Source organism: Pteronotus mesoamericanus, unplaced genomic scaffold (assembly GCF_021234165.1).
Source record: "Pteronotus mesoamericanus isolate MK-2021 breed Mesoamerican mustached bat unplaced genomic scaffold, CSHL_Meso_final contig_221, whole genome shotgun sequence".
NCBI classification, from domain to species: Eukaryota; Metazoa; Chordata; class Mammalia; order Chiroptera; family Mormoopidae; genus Pteronotus; species Pteronotus mesoamericanus.
The window spans coordinates 8,980,823-8,999,731 of NW_026555092.1; the positions used below are offsets into that span (position 1 = coordinate 8,980,823).

Sequence of the window (18,909 nt, forward strand, 5' to 3'; positions counted from 1 at the left end):
CCAGAAACATGGGGAAAGCGTGAGGAGACTGCCACATCTTCTGGGTGAGGCAGGGGGTTGGCCTGGGCTGGGCAGTGGTGGCAGAGAGAGGAGGGCCCAGCTGGAGCGGTGATTAGGGGGAGACTCGACAGGACCTGGGGATTAATCAGAGAGGGGAGGCGGGCGGGGGAGGGAAGGCCCCGCCTCTGACTGCGATTAGAGCCCCTGCAAACACAAGCGCGAGCTGAGAGATTTAGATTGCAGTTTCAGGAGTGCCATTTCCCCCCATACTCCTCCAGTCAAAGGCAGATTTGGGGCTTACCTGACATTTGGCTGCAGACCCTGGAAGAGGCTGACCTTGGTTCAGCCACCACACCTGACCTCTGGCTCACCCTGGGCACCCCTGTCCTCTGTACTCCCAGCCTGAAGCTCCAGAGAGTGGGAGTGGGCAGCGCTCGAGGAAAGCCCACCGGGAGCGGGGAGAGGGGCACGGGCAGGGGCAGGCCGAGAAAGGCCAGAGCTACGTCTTCCCTCAGGACAGAGATGTGCACTCACACATGGACCTGGGTCCACAGAGAGTGAGCACAGTCACCCATGGGGACTCTGAGCACCGAGTCACAGGCAAAGATGTACACAGAGACACAGCCTGATGTCACAGGCCTTGTCACACAGTCAGACAGCCTCTAGCACAGTTAGTCCCACCCCAGCCTCACACTCAGGTTACTGTGCTCAGCTGGGTCCCCCAAGGTCCTCCTGGCTGCTCAGCCCCTGGCCCCACACCCACTTCTGCTTCCCCAGGAGGACAGGACCGAGGGCGGGCAGAGGGGCCAGCAGCCAAACGGGGCAGCCGGCAGCCAGGAGGGAGGCCTCTGAGAAGGGGTTGCCAAGGCAACAGGCTTCTGCAGAACCAACCAGGGGCTTAGATTCTCTACTTTTATTTTTAGAAGTTGGGCCTGGGCTGGTTGGGCCAGCCAGTGGGCCAGACCCCCCCAGGCAGTACACGAGGGCGTAGACGACATCCTCAAGCCCTGCCCCCTCGGGGTTCCGGTGGGCGCTGCCCTGTCCAGGCTTCCTCCACAGGCTCCAGCCTTCTTCCTCAGAGTTGCGTCCTGGGCAGGGTCTCCTACTCCCTCTGTTTCCACACAAACCCAGGGTCCTTCTGCCAGCAGTACCCTCCACCCTCCAGGCCCCAGGAATGAGGACCCAGCCAGCCCTCCCACTGTAGCCTGTTGATGTCTGTGGCTTAACTGATCTTGTACTAGGGCGAGGGGGAGAGGCTTTGCCAGATTTGTGCGGCGGTGTGTGTGAGGCTTGTGTCCAAGTGAGTGTACATAGGTGTGCATCTTAGAGGAGACTCTCACCCTCACAGTTCTTGTGCCTGTGAGTACGTGTGCGTGTTTATGTGAGTTCCTATCCTACAGGGGTAAAACAGAGTTCTCCCTCTTTCCCAGCCCCACTCACAACCCCCGCTGTAAACTCCACTCTTGCCTTGATCTCTTAAAAGTGGGGGTGGGGGCAGAGACCTCAAGCTAGAAGGTTGGTGGAGGGCCTGGGCCTTGGTGTCCCCCCTTGTCCAGACCGGCGTCTGAGCAGATAGCTCCTGCGGGGCGGGGGCAGGGGCGTGCGGGCAGAAGAGCAGTGGTAAGGACAGAGAAGGACTACCAGGGGTGTCCAACCTTTTGGCGTCTCTGGGCGACACTGGAAGAAGAGGAGTTGTCTTGGACCATATATTAAATACATTATAACACATAATCACCAAAAAACCTTATATGATTTTGTGTTGGGCCGCATTCAGAGCCATCCTGAGCCACATGGGGCCCGCAGGCCTCAGGCTGGACACCCTGGCAGGCAGTGGAGACGGACAGGGGCTGGAGGGGGTTCCAGGAAGCTCCTCGAGTGAGCTGAGCCGACTTGATGGTGACTCCTCCAGCTGCTGGGGATTTCTCTGTTAATCTGGGACTGCTCCGTTTGCATCTCATTTGCCTATATTTGCATAACAAGGGCCTGGCTGGCACCAGAGATCAAAATTCCTAGCTTGGGTAATTATGTGAAAAAGCCTCTAGAGACCTACAGAGCAGGAATCCTGAGGGAGGGGAAACAGAGGCAGGGAGCTGAATGTCAGCAGTTGTGGTCCCTGTTAAATCCAAGGAGCCTCCACTTCTCCCCGATCCCTGGTGCCACAGGGGCGGGGATGTCAGGAAGAATCAGGTCGGAGGGGTGACAAGCCCCTGGCGCCCAGACGGAGCTGGGGAAAGAGCATCGCCATGGGTGGGAGCGGCCTGGAAGTGGTAAGGGCAGAGCCGGGAGAAGGGTGGAGAAGTACAGCTCAGCCACTGGCGCCCCTGTCAGCCCCAACCCCCTCGGTGCCCCCTAGTCTGGTTAAGAGCTGACTCCAGCCAGAGTGCCTGGGATCATAACCCGGATCTGCCACTCACTAGCTCTAACACTCTCAGCCCCAGGCAACCAGGCACCTGACCGGGGCCGCCCACTTTAGATGACACCACTTGGGCCCTCTTCGGCGTGGGGTTCACAGGGTTGTGCTCCCCTGGAGCTCCAGCCCCCTTCTGGACCATACCCCAGCCCAGGACCCTGGAATTCCCTGCGCCACGGCTGGGGCCCAGCTGCCAGGGCCTAGGCAACTGCTTTCCCTTTCTCCTTAAGCTCTAAGTGTGGCAGGAGGGTGGTTGTGTGCCAGGAGTGTGGACAGAACAGAAACTCAAGTGTTGGGGCATCCATTCACCAGCGTACAAAGCCCCTCGTGCAGCCCCCTGGAGCCCAGGGATGAAAGGATGGAAGGGGTGGGGTGGTGGGGTCGAGGGGGAGGCCTAGGGGCTCCTTTTGTATTCCTGCTCTAGGCTCTTTAGACTTTTGGGTTCACTCTGACAAACTATGACCTTGGGCAAGTTATTTAACCTCCCTGTGCCCCCAAGCAGGGATAATAGCAGCTGCTTCGTAGACTTGTTATGAGGAAGAACCGAGCTAGTTCACGTTAAGCACCGAGAACAGTGCCCAGCAGAGTTGAGGGTGCTATTATTACTTATTATTTTGGGACTTGGCTTTCTTCCTTCCTGCTGCAGGAGAAACACCTTTTCTTTGGCTTTGAGAGACTAAGGAAAAGGTAGAGAATGGGGACACACCCTCCACTGCCTCCCCCTCCTCCCTCAGAGCCCAGGCCCCCCTTTTCTCCTTCCCCAGTTACTGCACCCCCAGGCCAGGATGCCGAGAGGGCGAGAGGGCAGCCAGGTTGTTGAACTGAGTGTACTGATTTGTTTAATGTCTTTATTGTTGGTCACATGAATGAATGAATGAATGACTAAGAAAGATTGAGTGAATAAAAGTGAAACAGAAGGCTGACCAGCAGATGTTTTGACTTCGGGGCCCCTCTGATCTGTTTCCCTGAACCACATCACCATTTTCTGTTTGCTTTCATTAGACAGTGGGAGGCAGAGGGTGGTGAGGGGCCTGGCCAGGCTCTCTGAAAATCAGCCCTGGCTTCCGTGAGAGGGCTCATGCCTGTGAGTGCTAGAGAGGGAGTACCTGCCTGAATCTGGGTCCTTTTGTGTCCTGTGGAAGTCTGAATGTGTGTGGGTGTCTCCATGTGCTTCCAAGTGTCCCTGTCTCTGTGTCCCTGCTCAGGAGCTCCTTCCTGTCCAATAATAAGAGGCCCTGGGGCATGCTGCTGCATCAGGGTCTGGGGTGGGGGGATGCTGGCGAGGCTCATTACCTCTTTATTGACACCCCTGCCCCCCTCTGATAGAGCCAAGCCTCAGAGCGCCCGCCTGTCAGCTGGCGGGTTAGCTGGTGATGGAGAGCTCTCATAGGGCCTGGCAACCTCAGCCCTCTGGCCAGGCTAGTGTTGGGGAAGGTGAGGGACCCTGTTGCGGGATGCCCCCCAGACCCCCAGGCTTGGTGCTAGGCTCATCTCAAGAGTAATGGGAGTACAGACACGTGGGAGCACAAGTGTGTGTGTCACAGCACATGTGCCAGGGTGTGTGTGTGTGTGTGTGTGTGTGTGTGTGAGAGAGAGAGAGAGAGGTTTTGTGTGTGTGGTGAGGCTGTGCGTGGGTGGCTAGGTCTGAGTACAGCTGTGGGTAGGATTTTATGTGTTTGTATTCACGACCATCAGTGTTTGTGTGTCTGCGTGACTGTCTCCTGGTGGTCTGGGGCTGCTGTATAGGACAGTATGTGTCTCAGGCTGCAGGATAAGTGCATGGTCTGGGGGTTTTCCATGGAAGCTCTGAGGTGGAGGCAAGAGTGGGGAGGGCCCAGGCCCAGTGGGGACTGGCATTGCAGTCTTGAGAGGAAGGTGCCCATTCCCAGTGAATTCCTGCCTCTGCTTTCCGCTGGGAGAAACTGACTCCCAGGCCCATTTCTTTAGATGCTGTCCTCATCTCTCTCCTGGGCAAGGCCCCATAGCACTGAATCCCACTGGAGGGGCTGGGACTCCCAGTGAGGGAAACCACGGTGTCCCCAGGCCTTCTAGAGGATCCCGGGCTGTCCTCGAGCCTTGTCTCCCAGGGGTAGGCGCTTGTTTCAGGCACCCTCGGAACTCCCAGGCTTCCTGGAAAGCACCTTGGAGGCACTCCCCTCACCTGCCCCAGCACAGAGACAAGTCACACGTAAAGCCACTTTGAGGTAGAGTCAGTCACACGATGACACAGACGTGGGCACTGGCACAGCATCATGTCATGACAAACATTCATTCAGGGACACAGATACACAGGCACATGCATCTTCACACACAGGAACATGCTTATATGTTGGTAAAACACACGCTTTGCAAGGACATATGTGCTTAGAGCGACATGCCTGCAGACATGCTTTACTGTGTGTTCGCACGTGTTCCGCTCCTCCCACCCTCGCGCCAGCTCTCGGTCCGGCAGGCTGCTGCAGCGCTCACCCGCTGCAGATGGCCCTTTGTAAGGTGGGCATCAAAGGAGGCCGGATGCCCTATGCAAAGGGGGCCCTACGAGTAGGTTGCTGTGTGTGTCTACTTTAGTGTGTGTCCAAATTTGTGGCTGTCACTCTGTGACTGGTAGCCTGTGTGGTTCTCCCTCTGTGTAAAACAGGGAAGTGTCTCTGACATTGTATTTTTCTGTGCATGCCTGTATGTATTTCTGGCAGGACCTATATATAGCTTTGTGTACCCACTTACATGAATGTGAGTGTGGAAGACAATGGAGAATTCATTTATGTCTATGACTGCATCGTGTGGACTATATATCTGAGCATGTCTGTGTATGTATGACTGTGCACATTTGCATATATGTGTGCTTCTCATGTGTTTATGGCTCTGTGGTCTGGAAGTCACCTAGCTGGGCTGTCTCCCTTCCCAGCAGAGGCTGTGGTCTGGGGTGGGGTCAGGTGGGACTGCACGGAATCCCTCAACCATTGACAGTCGTATTTACAGAGCTCAAAGTAGAACATAATTGCTTCTATTAATCTTTCTCTGGTTGTTAATTGCTCACTTATCGGGTTGTGTATTATGCCGACTGTTGCTCTTAATTCGCCTTCATAGCTGCAGGTGTTCAGTGCCTTATTAACTGTTAATCAGCGCCGCTAGGGATGGAGACATAATTGGCCCCCAGAGTGGGACACAAACAGGCCAGCAGGACACTGCCAGGCTCTCAGCCTGTCCCTGGAACCCTTACCTATGGAGCACAGGTGGCTACCAGAGAAGGAGTTGGCCCATTGCCGTTCACGAGCAGATATTAAGTAGTCCAGCATACAGCAGTAAGGGTGACAATTACAAGGAATGGCCCCTTCCTCCCAGAAGCCAACCTACCAATTAGAATCCAGCTCCTATATTCCCTCTCATCATGAACAATCTTCCTCTACCCAGGTAGGAGCCAAACTCATCTATTTTAATGATCTGAACCTAACTGAGACCTAAGAAACCAACACTGCCTCCACCTCCCCTCTGATCCTGGCAGTCAAGGCTGATAAGGTAACAGAGACACTGGGCGAAAGGAGGGCAAGACGAAGGAGATTCTGGCAGAACAGGAAGGTGAGCTCAGATCCAGGAAGGCCTTCCCAGCATTTGAAGGGGCCATGTGGAACAATCAGAGTCCAAATAGGAGTAAGAACTTCCAGGAGATCTGCTGCTCCATCCCAGCCACCCTCGAGGGGTCCCTCTCAGCCTCTGCTTTCACAGCCCCCACCTCCCTCTGGCGCTGCTAAATGGCTGCAGCAGTGAGAAGTTCTCCATATGGAGCTGACTTCTGCGTTTCCTTGCCCCAAGTCACAGCAGAGGAGTCCCAACTGTCCATAATGGGACGCTGAGGCCCAGAAAGGGCAACGAAGTGACTCCAGGGTCCCTGAATCCTCTCTGATAAGGGCTCAGATATGTGGGTGTCCAAGCAAAGTTTCTGCCTTCCACCTCTGCCTAGATCCTGCTCCATCCCAGACATCTCAGAGCTGGAGGGGACTTTCTCTGTCACTATCTTCTTGGCTCTGGTCTTTAGCCTCTCGAGCTCAGCTGCCACAGCTGCAGTTGCCTCACGCTGCAGACAGGAATGCAAGGTTTCTGGAAACAGCTGGCCCCAGAGACAGACAAGTGTGTTAAGTGTGTGCACATGTGGTGGTGGTGAAGCGCTGGGGATGGGGCGGGGAGGTCCATGCTTCACCAACCTGGTGTGCAACCTCCAAGGACAAACAAGCAAACTAATAGTCCACATCCTGTGCCTCAAATCCAGTCTGCCCTGCGAGTTCTGGGAATTCATGCTCATGTTAGTTGTCGTGTCTTTAGCTGCAAAAGAAGATGATTGCTTTGGTTGGGTCCTGAGAGGAGCTGGGCCCTATGGAGAGAGGGAGGGAGCTACCATCCAATGCCTACTGTGTGCCAGAAGCAGCAAAAACTATACGCAAGAGTGACATCTCACTCAACCCTCACATAGCCTGATGAGCTAGGGATTAATACCCCTCTTACAGAGAAGGAAATTGAGCCACAGAGGGAAACTAAACTTGACCAAGGTCACACAGCCAGGAAAGGGTAGAATTGGGATTCCAACCATTGCCAGGAGGGTTGGTTGTCTTCGGTCCGTGGTACCTGGATGGATTCATGCTAATGGTTCAGTCAAGTGACCAGGGCCTAGAACCGGTGGTCGCTATTACATTTTACCCACCCAACCCACGTCTGGGAACATTAATAAGAAAAACGCTCACGCATGCGCAGCTCAAGTGCTCATCAGGCGAGATGAAAAGAAGCAAAGGGATAGTTGCCCAAACAAGTTCCGGCCCCGCCTCTATGTTAATGACATGCAGATATATGTAAATTTGCGCACGCAACAGCTCAAACCTTTGGAAGCAATGGGGTGACCCAGAAGTTGCTATGGAAACCTCAAACGACACCCCCTCCCGCCTCACTGCACAAGCAATCACAACGACCTGTGCAGAAAGACCCAGGGTTCCTCGCTCAGAGCCCAGAGGATCACGGAGTCGCGGGGGGTGTGAACCGGAAGGTCCGGCAGAGCCGGCGTCCAGCCGGTGAAGCTGACGCCTGCAGGAAGTCGCGGGGAGAGCAGCGTCGTGGGGCACCTTCCACTAAAACCGAGGGGAGCCTCAGAGCCCTTCCAAAACCTGGCGACTCCTACTCCGGCCTAGCAACGTGAGCCCCGCCCAGCGTTGCCTAGAAACCTCCATAGATCCTAGCAACTGCCAGCCTCGCCCCCTAGCAACAGCTCGCCTAATCCACTGTCCTGGCCTCCTCATCTCAGAAAGACAAGGGGCTTGTGAACTAGGTCCAAAAGGTGGATGGGCGTCATGTTGACCAGCCCCCAGCCTCGAAGCCGGCTGCAGGATTTTGGGGCTCACCTATAGCCTTCTCCTCACAGAGGGGAAAACTGAAAGGAAGTCCCAGCCCTGAGTACAGAGCTTGTTCTTTGCTGAGTGCCCCGGGAAGGCAGCAAATGCTGTCGGCTCCCTGGAAAGAAGCCCTGCACCTCGGGGGAGGCAGTGCACAGCCGTCTCCTGCTCCAACTCCTCCAGCTTCAACTGCGTTAGGAAAATGACCCAAATTGCCGACTTGGAATAGAGCTGTAGCTTGCATAGTAATTTGTGTCATTTGCATACAGCACAGAGGCTGTGGTGCTCACAAGCTGCTCCGGGCCGGAAAAGTTCCCGAAGGAGCCCCGACCCCTCCGCTGGTTTACCTGTCTTTTCCCTTCTCTCTCTGCGCCCCCCGCCCCCGCGCTGCCCCGTTTCCAATCCCTTCGGCTAAAATCCCACGCCTCGCCCCACCCCCTGCTCAGCCTCCAGTCTTGCCAGCCCCGACCTACATCCCAAGGCCGAGGGCCCCCTCTGCTGTCGTCTGCGGGTAGGGCAGTAGTAGAGCAAGGGGCCCGAGAAGAGGGCCTCCCCTCCAACCAACAAACACCCTATTCTTCCCAGCCTAGCATTGTCCAGGGCGAGGCTGGTACATAAGCAGACTTTGAGAAGGGGTGGATAGAGGTACACCCCTTTAGGCCCGGTTGAAGGGTGGGCCCTGCCAGAAGTCCTCCAAACCAGGCCCTGCTTATCCGTGTGGGTTAGGCAGCCAAGGGCAGCTAGTCTGCAGGTCAGTCCCCAGACTCAGTTCACCCAAGAGACACCCCACAGTGATATGCTTTACAATTGTAGCTGCTGTTAGTAGCTCACTCCAGGCCCCAGGCAAAGCAGCACCATCCAACACTAACACCAGCCTGAATGTCCAACTGCCAGGCCGAGACCGTTGGCTTTCTCCAGTCCCAATGTCCGGAAGCTGGCAAGAGATAGAGGAGTCATCCTCTATGGATCTCCCAACTTTCTCAACAGACACCCACACACAGATGCACACACACATGCTCACAGACCGATGCACACAGACAAGGACACATAGGGACTATGGTGGTAGCTCCCCACCCCCACCCCAACTATCCAAAGGAAAAATCTTGGTAACTAAAAATTTTTAACAGCATTGTAACTTGCTCTCCCATTTCTCCCTAACAATCTGTACATGCCTATGTCCCTCAAAAGCCTAATTCTCTCTCTCTCTCCCACCCTAGTCCTGCCTTCTCTTCCATTATGTCTTCTTCCCCCTACTTCAGAACACTTGCAAAATGCTTCCAGAACCCACCATGGCAAGAGCTGTGACCTGGTACAAAGTGACGGCTAGGAACCTCAGACAGGCAACTGGCAAGGTTGCTCCCTCCATCCCAGCACCTTAGCTTTGCTACTATACCTGTGCACAAAAAGCTAGCAGACACACCCACCCCAATAACACCTGGCCCGGCCCAAGGTCTCTCCTGCCCAGCCAGCAGATGCACAGAGTCTCAACTTTGTCAAAATCTTTATTGAACCAAAAATCAACACTAAGCAGTTTGCAGAACAGGAAACTCAAAAGGGAGAGGTGGATTGAGCTGGCCCTCCCTCTGCCCATCTCTCCCTGGGACAGCTCAGGGTTCTGGTCTGCTGAGGGAATCAAAACCCCTTTTCTGGTGGGTAATGAGGGCCACGTTTCCTTAGGGAGGAGACACTCAAGAGCCAGCTCCATCTGTAGGTCCCAAAGAGGAGTCAGGGGCTAGGCTAGGGGCCTCTGGAGCTCCAGGTGCCTGGCCAAAGAGGCCAAGGATTCCATGGACTGCAGGGCTCTGGGGAAGGAGCTCCTGGCCTGGGGACCTCAGGGAGGCTTGGAGCTGGTGGCTCATAGTCACCAGGCATTCAAGATGCTGGAGCAGGGCTTGTTGGGGACAGGAAGCCCTGTGGAGGTGGTGGCCATGACCAGCTGGCGCTGCTGAACAGGGGTGCCAGGACTGGCACCAGCCTGGGTTTGTGGTCCCCTGCCCTTGCCCAGGACTCTGCCGGGTCTCTGGCTCGTCCCATAGTCTCCCCCTGCCTCTAGAGGGCCTCTGCCAAGCACAGATTCCCCTTGGAGCCAGGCTGTCTTTGCCCTGGCTTTCCGGAAGGGTACTCCCTGGGGGAGGGGTCTCCTGGGCCACATCCGGTCTCTTGTCCTCCCGCTGGTAGCATCTCATCTCCACTTTCTTGTTGAAGGAGACCCTCTTGCGAACCTTCCCCAGCAAGGGGCTGAACTCTGCTGTGTCAGGAAGCCCTGCCTTGGGGAACAGCACGGCCAGCAGCAGGCTTGAGTGAGTGGTCTCCAGGCCTGGGGAAAGGGGAGGGGAGAAACCAAAGGCTGGTAGGAAAGAATGCAGAGCCCTGCAGAGCTGCATTCTGGCTGTGGCAGGAGGTCTGGGACCCCAAGAAGAGCTTTCTGGCAGTGACATGGGGCCCATGAGATGCTGGGAAAAGTAAGTGGAAGGGTGAACCTGTCTCGGAAGATTTGCCCTGTGTGGGAAGGGTGCATCTGGCTGAAGGTAGGCATGGATGGTTTGACCCTACCTCAGTTTCTTCATCTGCGAAATGAAGAAACTAATAGTACCATTCGGCTAGGGTTATTCTGAGGACTGAATGAATTACTGTAAGCTTTCAGAATACTGTATGCCATGTAGTAAGCAATATACAGCTATGAGCTACTGTTGTTATTGTTATCACATTTTCCTATCTCAGGAGTTCTGAGACATGCCTGCGTTAGAGAGACATGGGTGACTGTGTCAACAATGCCACATCTGGTCACGAAGTGAGGGAAGGCAGAATGTGGTATGGGCATCGGGATACTCACCTGGGCCTCCAAGAGAGCGCAGGCTGGAGGGCAGGGGCTGGAAGGCGGGCAGGGGCATCAGGATTGCCGTCACGTGTTCCACAGCGGCCAGGCCGTGGCACTGCTTATTGTTGAGGTAGGAGTAGAGCACGCGGCAGTTCTGGGTGTCCCGAGCCCCCTGTGGGCACAGTCTGACCACACAGACGTCCTGCAGTTGCAGGAAAGAGAGCAGCTTTGGGAGTAGTCATTCTTCACCCTTGCAACACCCCTGCTCTTATCGAAGCCCCTGTGAGGAAGTAGGTCCCCATTTTCCAGAGAAGGAAACAAACGGACTTGCGCAAGGTCACACAAGGAGCCTGCAGTCACGGTGGGAACTCAACCCGAATATCCTACATCAGGCTCTGCTCCAGAGGGAGAGGGAGGGAGCATGCACAGAGCTGGGGGTATGGTGCTAGCAGAAGAGGGGGTGCCCCAGGGTGGGCAGTTACCTTGGCCTTGGCTGGGCAGATGCTGGCCAGAAGGTCCCAGATGGTGCTGGGAGGGATGCAGCCTGCTGAGCGGATCACCTCGGGCAGGGCCTGAGGGCAGGCAGCATGCCCAGTCAGCACCCCCGATTCACATCCACTTCCAGCAGACTAAACACCAGCTACTCGAAGGCCACAGTTTGTGGCAAAGAGGATGGGCAGGCGATCTATCAGGACCTCCAGTGCGCAGGAAGCCCTAATTGCCCCTGGAGTCCTACAGCTTGTCATAGCCAATCTCCTACAACTTCTCAGAAGCCCCTTACTCCCTCCGCTAACCTCCTGCTGTCGTCCCGCACTTTAGCTGATCATTAGTCACTGAACAATCTCTCCTAAAATCTCCTCTGGGCCAGGGAGCCATAGGCTCCTCTCCTGGGTCCTTCTTGCTTTATGCCTTGGGTCCTTTGCTCATCTATGTCTCTGCAGGAGTGGGGCTAGCATCTCATTTGTCCCCATGTGTAGTACAGAGCCAGACACAGAGAGAATCTTAGAGTGAGTGAGTGAGTGAGTGAGTGATGGTGTGAGGAGCTGACTGGGCTGGTCAGTGTGTGACTCCCTGAAGGACAGGGCAGTAGTACCGTGATAAGGTGAGAGCTGACTCCTGAGACCAGCTGGGCCTTGACCCGGAACTGCTTGATGGAGAACATGTGCAGAGCCCCCTCCCAGGGTGGCGGGTTGGACAGGGCCTTTGTAGGCCCAGCAGGCATCTGGAGCCTACAGAGGGTGACAGAGAGACAGGACCAGGCAGAGCAGGACATCAGGGCTTCCCCCAGCACCTCCTTTCAAAGAAGATCCCGTGTCCTCACTGGGTCCAAGCATGGCCTTATGCCGGGGGAAACCAACGGGCCCGAATGATTAGATCCACTGCACAAATGGGGAAACTGATACCCACAGAAGAGGTAAGATTTGTCCAAAGCCCCACAGAAGAAAAGCCCAGGCTATGTCTCTCGCCCCAGGGGATGGCTTCCTCCACCTCCCTCCCCGCAGCTCTGCACCTGTCCTGGGGCTCCGTGGAAGGTTTCTCCCCGGGCTGGGGCATCTCTGGAGAGGACACAGAGGCTGGGCTTGGGGCTCTCTGGAAGACATTGTCCTCCACCCTTCGGCTGGCCTTGGGGAAGCCTGGTAGCTCACATGAGGACTTCCAGTCTGGAAACAGTGGAGGCAGGAACTGAAACAGGGGCAGGCACCCAGGCTGAAGCCAGCCCAGGGCTTTCCCCGCCCTGCCACCTTCTTCCCAGGTCACGCATCCGCATTACTGCAAACCCCACACTCGCTCCAGCCTGCCCGCCCTGCCCCCCATGCTGGACCCTTCCTGTGTCTCCTACAGCCCTTGCAGATGTGGCAGCTGAGGTCTAAGAAGTGGTGCTCATGCCGCTCCACGGGGTCCTTCTGCTGCTCCGCAGGGTCCTTTGACGTGGCAGGCAGGGCCGGGGGGCTGCAGTCGATGGACACCATGGGTTCCTGGGAGGCACAGGAGGAGAGGGCGTGGACTGGAGCAGAAAGCCCCAGGGATGAGGTTTTATTTTTCCAAATGCTATGTGCTTTCATTACAAAAGTACTGTGAACTTGTTGAAGAAAATTTGGAAAACACAGAAAATTCAAAAATGAAAAAGAAAAAAAAAACACCCCTTGTCCTCAGAGACAACTGTTGATATTCTGGGTATTCCTTTATAAGCTTTTCAATACACAGGTTTTAGGATCCTTTTACTGAAATAGCTAGGATCAAATATTCAACCGTACAGGTGTACCTCAGAGATGTTGGGGGTTCGGTTCCAGACAACAACAATAAAGGGAAAATTGCAATACAGTGAGTCAGATGAACTTTTTGGTTTCCCAGTGCATATAAAAGTTATGTTTATAATATTCTGTAGTCTATTAGGTGTTCAACAGCCTTATGTATTTTTAAAAAATGTACATACCTTAATTAAAAATACTTTATTGTGGTGAACACAATATACAGGTGATGTATTCTAGAATTGTACACCTGAAACCTATATAATTTTATTAACCAATGTCACCCCAATAAATTGAATACATTTTTTTAAAAAATAGAGCAAAAAGTATGAAATATAGAAAGACAATATTCCTATTGTATGAAATATGGGAAGGGTATCTTAGTGTTCCCAAAATAAATTTTAGGTTCCCCCAAATAAAACAAAAAAAAATACTTTATTGTTAAAAATCCTGGCCATCATCTGAGCCCACTGGAAAAATTGTGCCAATAGACTCACTCGGCACAGGGTGGCCACAAACCTTCAATCTGAAATAAACAAACAAACAAACAAACAAACAAATGCAGTATTTGTGAAGCACAACAAAACAGGGTACACCTGTATTCCTATTTAGCCCATGGATTCCCGCAGAGGCGTTGGCCACGTCACACAGTCCCTGTAGATGTTACGCAGATGTGGTGGGTGGCCGTGTGCGTGCATCACCTTGGTTGCTAGATGATGGGCTCATTCTCAGGTTTTCACTATTACAAATGGTGCTGAGGATGTCCTGGTGCAGAAAGTATTTTCCTAAACTTTCAATTATTTCCTTAGGACAAGTTCTCAGAAGCAGATGACAGAATCAGGGAGAACGGATATTTTTAAGAATGCCCATTGCCAAATCACCTTTCTTCCTCATGAGAGAAACAGCTTTAAATACAAAACAAGCATTGCTTTAGGAGCATTCAAGAAGATCTTTAAAACCCTACTCTTGCCCTTATAAGCTACCTCCAGAGTAGAGCCCAGGCTCAGGCTCTGGAGTCAGACAGCCCGGCTTCAAATCTCAGCTGCCCCTTGCCAAGTTGTTGACCTCGGGCAAATGGCTTCAGGTTCCTCACCCAGGAAACTGGCATCAGCTACCTCATAGGTCATTGCAAGATTTGAGTGAGGCATTGTTTGTAAACGGCACACATAGCGGGTGCTTCAATAAGGAGTAAAGACTGTTGTATGTCATTTTCCCTCTCCTACTCCGCCACCCCCTTGCTCTTCCTCGCTCTCCACTCTTCAGGCCTCCCGTGCTCCTCCCCCTCCTCTTACACTCATCTATTCAGGGAACACAGATTGGTGGGGAGTGGCCACCCCCTCGAGGGCTCCTCCCTGCACAGGCAGCAGGTCTGGTTGTTGGCCTGGACACGGTTTGGAAGGAGAAGGGGTTTTGTCTGTTGTGTGCACTGCCATTTCCGCAGTGAACATGGCTCAAGGGGCCCTCCCTGCACTCACTGTCCTAGGCGCACAGCTGAGACTGGTGTGAATATCTGACTCACAAAACATCCAACAAAAGCCAGAGCTGCCTTCTGAGAGCAACTGAAGGGAGCCACAGAGGAGTTCTGATAGCGGTAGGGCGGAAGCTGATGGATTTAGTGACTGGAGGGCTGCTGAGCCACCTTGTCAGGCCATGTGCAAGAGGGAGGGGCCAATGAGGAGGAAGGAGCAGGATGGACATGAGGACAGGGCAGATCCCCAGCGATACAAGGATACTCTGCACCAGGTGCCCTGCGATCTGGTGGTTCCCGGCCTGGAGTATACCTAAGTCCTTCTGCTGAATAGAGCGGGTCTCTGTTTCTTACATGCACAAAGACACTACCTCAAACAATATGGCCCTCCTGCTTCCCTGCTGGGTATCTGATCAGAAGGTCTGCGATTTCGGGGTAACTGCGGTTCAAGGACCACTTACATGGGGTCCCTTGGGGTTAGGCGAGAAGGAGGGGAACGAGCACTGAGATGGAGCTGCCAGGCCCTGGGCCGGCAGCCATCTTGCCCCATGCTCATCTGGACCGCGTGTGTTAGGTCATTACCCGGTTTTACAACAAAGACTGCGGGCCTCAGAGTAGTCAGGTGATTTTCCCAAGACAACACTGCTGGTGAAATAAGGAGTGGGATCCCTGGGCACGGGCCCTGCCCAGCTCCAGGTCAGGCCCCCGCTTACCACCAGACCCTCCAGGGTTAGCATTTGGTCCGTATCCCTCAGGATCTCGACTTCACCCTTGTGGGTCAGTTTGGAGGTCGGCAGGCTGCAGGACTCCTTCTGCTGCTGCTCAATGATCTCCAGGCCCTGGATGGGTGGCACAGCCCGAGTTCAGCTGCTCTCAGGGGTCTCTGGCCAGCAGGAACCCAAGTGCCCATTGTCCTCCGTTGAGGCCGCTCTCCTGTGGTCCTCTTCCATGACAGACCTTTCCCTCCTCCACTCTTGCTTCTGCCATTCCCTTCACCCGGAAAGCCCTCTACCCTCGGCCCTACCTCTCCATATTCCACTCATTCACCCTCCAATACAAGCTTTGCCTCCTCCAGGAAGCCTTCTTGAACTTTGCCTTTACCCACAAGTCAATTCTGCTTCCGACTGCACCCCCTGCCTCCATCCTGGGGTAAGTGCCAGCTCTGGAGTGCCAGCTGGGCCATTAATAAGCCCCACATGATAGTGTGGCCTTGGGGAGGTGCTTTACTGCTCTAAGCCTCAGTTTCTCTGTTTGCTAGGAATTAAATTAAGGGAATTATGTTAAACAGCATATGTAGAGTGCTTAGCCTGGAACCTGGCTCATAGTAAAGGCTACTTGTGATTATTACTGATAATGCCATCCCATATGAAATGTTTCCCAAAGCCTGTCTCTCCCTTTGCAACCACGCCCTGGACAGAGGCCCTGTCCTCCCGGGCAGTGCTGGTTCACAGGCACGGGCTCTGGTGCAGCTGCACAGGGCTCTGTTTAGAAGGGCCCCATGCTTAATGCTGCCGCCACCTTGAAATTCTTAACAGTTGTTGGAAAAAATGCCCTGCATTTTCATTCAGCACCAACTCCACAAATTATGCAGCTGCTCCTGCTCGCTGGCCCCCCACAGCGCCTGGATAAAAGTTCAGCCTTTAGAGGACACGTTCCCCTAATGGATTCTAGTAATTAATTCTAATCAGTGTTTACCAGCATCTACCAGAGCAGGAGCCTTAGCACCCACGCCATCCCACTGGCCCTGCTCCCTAGATCAGTCCTTCCCTCTCTCACTGAGCCACGAAAACCACGATGCAAATGCCCCGAAAGCCGACTCAGTGCCCACGCCGACCCTGCCCCTGATCAGTCTCCAGGAGGGGGAGACCCATGGACGTGGGGTATATGGGGCTGTAACTGTGAAGTGTGGGCATGGCGGGGTCCCTCACCCAGCCTGGGGCACCAGGAAGACTCAGCCTTTTCTGGAGCTTCTAAGGCTGGAATGGGAACAGAGGCTCCCCAGGGGGCCTACTCCCCATGGACGGCGGATGTCAGTCATGGACTTCAGAGTGTGCACCATCACTCCCAGTCCCGCCCCCCCGCCCCCCTCCATAGACAAGCAAAGGGAAGACAAAACCTCTTGGGAGCACCACTTCTCTACCAACAAAGCCCTCCATCCCTGTTCCATTTCATTTCTGCCTCTTTCCCTCATTTTTTCTGTGGAGTCTCTCCGGCTCGCTCCTTCTCTGCCTGCTCTCTGTCTCCTCGTTTCTACATTTCTCTCTGTGCTCCCCATGCGTCCCACCTTCCTCCTCACATCTGCCTCCCTTCCTGCTCCACACTAGGGTCGCCTCTCTGCTCCCCCCACGTCCTGTCACCTACCCTGACCTGACCCAACAGCTCACCCTTTTCTCCTCCTGGTCCCGCCAGCGGGCCAGCTCTTGGGGGGCCAGCTGAAATGAGTTCATCCGCACCAGGCCGTGGGGGGTGACCTCTCCATGAACCACTTTGAGAAGCAGGTCCTGCAGGGGCAAGGGGCAGGGGGCAGGGGCTGCACCACGCCGCTCTGAGGCCCCCACCCCAACATCCTGCCAGGGTTTGGTGCCTCTGAGAGGGGCCTGGCCCAGCCCAAAGTCCCGCTCACGTGGTTCCTGGGGTCACGTAGGTTGAACAGCAGGCTGCGGTACTTGTTCTTGTAGTGGCAGTTGGTGGCTTGTGTCAGGTCGAAGAGGGCTGCCTCAATGCCAGCAGCGATGCCCTTCACCACCCCCTCACTCAGCACCGGGTCTGGGAGCTTCCGAAGGCTGTGGGGGACAAGGGCAGGGCCGCGGCAGGGCACCGCGAGGCTATCCAGGGGCTCAGCTCAGGAGCGAGAGATGGGTATGAAGCAAGATCCTGGCATGTTCTTACATGAGCCCATTTATTCTCAGCCCAGCTCTGTGAGGAGTAAATATTATCATTCTCCATTTACAGAAGGGGTGACTGAGACTCAGAGAATATTACTGGTTTGCACAGGCCACGTGATTCGTGGCAAAGCAAGATCTGACTGCTCAGTTCACGCTCCATCCCCGGCCAGTGGAACTGAGGCATGCGCAAAGGGGAGGAAGCCTGGGGCAGGGTAAGGCATTAGCCACCGCAGAGGTCGGGGCCTTGGCCCTGGTTGTAGCCTTGAATCTGCCACTGACTTGCTGGGTGGCTTTTGCAAAGCCCTGCCCTCTCTGGACCTTGGTCTCGCCTTTGGTAAATGACAGCTCTGTGCTCAGATCCCTGACATGCTCCCACCACAGAGACTCACTGTGTCTGAACAATTTGCTGTGGGTGACATCCGAGAGGACCTGAGCAGATGCTGAGAGCTGCAGTGGCTTAACGGGAAAGCATGACCCTGAGGCCAGAGAGACCCAGGATCGAATTTCAGCTCCCTTCCCACCCTTTGTGTGGGCAAGTGACCTCATGGCTCCAAAATGGATAAATCACACACAGAGAAGCCCTTGGAACATGGCACGGCCCAGGGAGGTGACAGTAGCCCTTCAGAATGCCAGGGGTGTCAGGGAAGGGGGGACAAGGCCTTACCGACTCCACAGCACGTTCTGCATGACACGGATCGCAGTGTCCCGTATCCCGGTATCCAGGGGTAGCTTCTCTTTTGGGCGTGGAAGCTGAACTGTGGGAAAAAGGGTCACAGGTCCAGGGGACGCGCAGGGGCCAGGGAAGGGAGTGACTCCATGCTGAGGGGCTTAGGCAGGCAAAGAAGGGGCCCCACTCCCAGAGACCTGGCCCCCATATCTGTCTGAGAGCTGAACCCAGAGAGCCACCAGCCCCTACCTCTTTGGGGAAGGACTACAAGCTGATTGGAGGAGGGCAGGAAGGAGAGAAGATATAGCCTGTCTTCTACGGCCCACTGCGCATGAGCCCCCCTCAGTCCCCACTAGTTCCCACAAGACAGGTGAATGCTGAGGGCACCTTCCACACCCCTCACCTGAGTGTTCTCCCCAGTCCTGCTCACCAGGCCCCTCCTCTTCAGCCTCCACTGGGCCGCACTGCGAGGGAGGCGCAAGGATCTGAGGCCTTGTCTCTGAGTCCAGCCTCCAGGCCCCACAGGGACACTGCTTCCCCCAGCCACACCCCAATTCCCACATTCTCCCTGACCCATGTTCCAGAGATGGAGGTCACGTGAAAGGGACAGACGCACTCACCCCTGGGTACTCAGCACGGGCCTCCTGAAGAGGAAACCCCTCCTGCAAGAGGAAGAGTATGGGAAGGAGAAGGAAGGTCCCAGAGGGTCAGGGAGCCACTCCCAGATGGTGGAAGGGTCAGCAAGGCCGCCACAGCCCCCTACTGTCCCTCTGGAGGGAGGCCGCTAGAGGAACTTGGGATCTCCAGGAACAAGGGTGGGTGACTGCTCCCTCTCCAGATGCACTAGGGGCCCAGCCCTCCCTCACAGGAGCAGGAGCATGCAGACCCCCAGGCTGGCCAGCCAGGTGGCGGTCTAACCCGCTGGCTGCTGCATTCTGTGTGACCACAGGCAAGTCACAGCATCTCTCTGGGCTGCAATGGCACCTCTGTGAGCCGGGTATGAAGGTCTCTCTCAATAGCATTGAGTGACATCGCCTGTG

General features: G+C 55.0%; 1 protein-coding gene across 1 annotated transcript; it reads right to left on the bottom strand.

The window, feature by feature from the left end:
* Window positions 1-9,470: 9,470 nt before the first annotated feature.
* On the bottom strand, window positions 9,471-16,764 carry SPOCD1 (SPOC domain containing 1). The gene is made up of 7 exons (XM_054571523.1): window positions 16,702-16,764; window positions 12,444-12,576; window positions 12,089-12,261; window positions 11,694-11,822; window positions 11,083-11,172; window positions 10,616-10,802; window positions 9,471-10,099 (listed from the first exon to the last, which is right to left on the bottom strand). Exons 1-7 carry the CDS (start codon window positions 16,762-16,764, stop codon window positions 9,471-9,473), a joined length of 1,404 nt encoding a protein of 467 aa, XP_054427498.1.
* Between the last annotated feature and the right edge of the window lie 2,145 nt (window positions 16,765-18,909).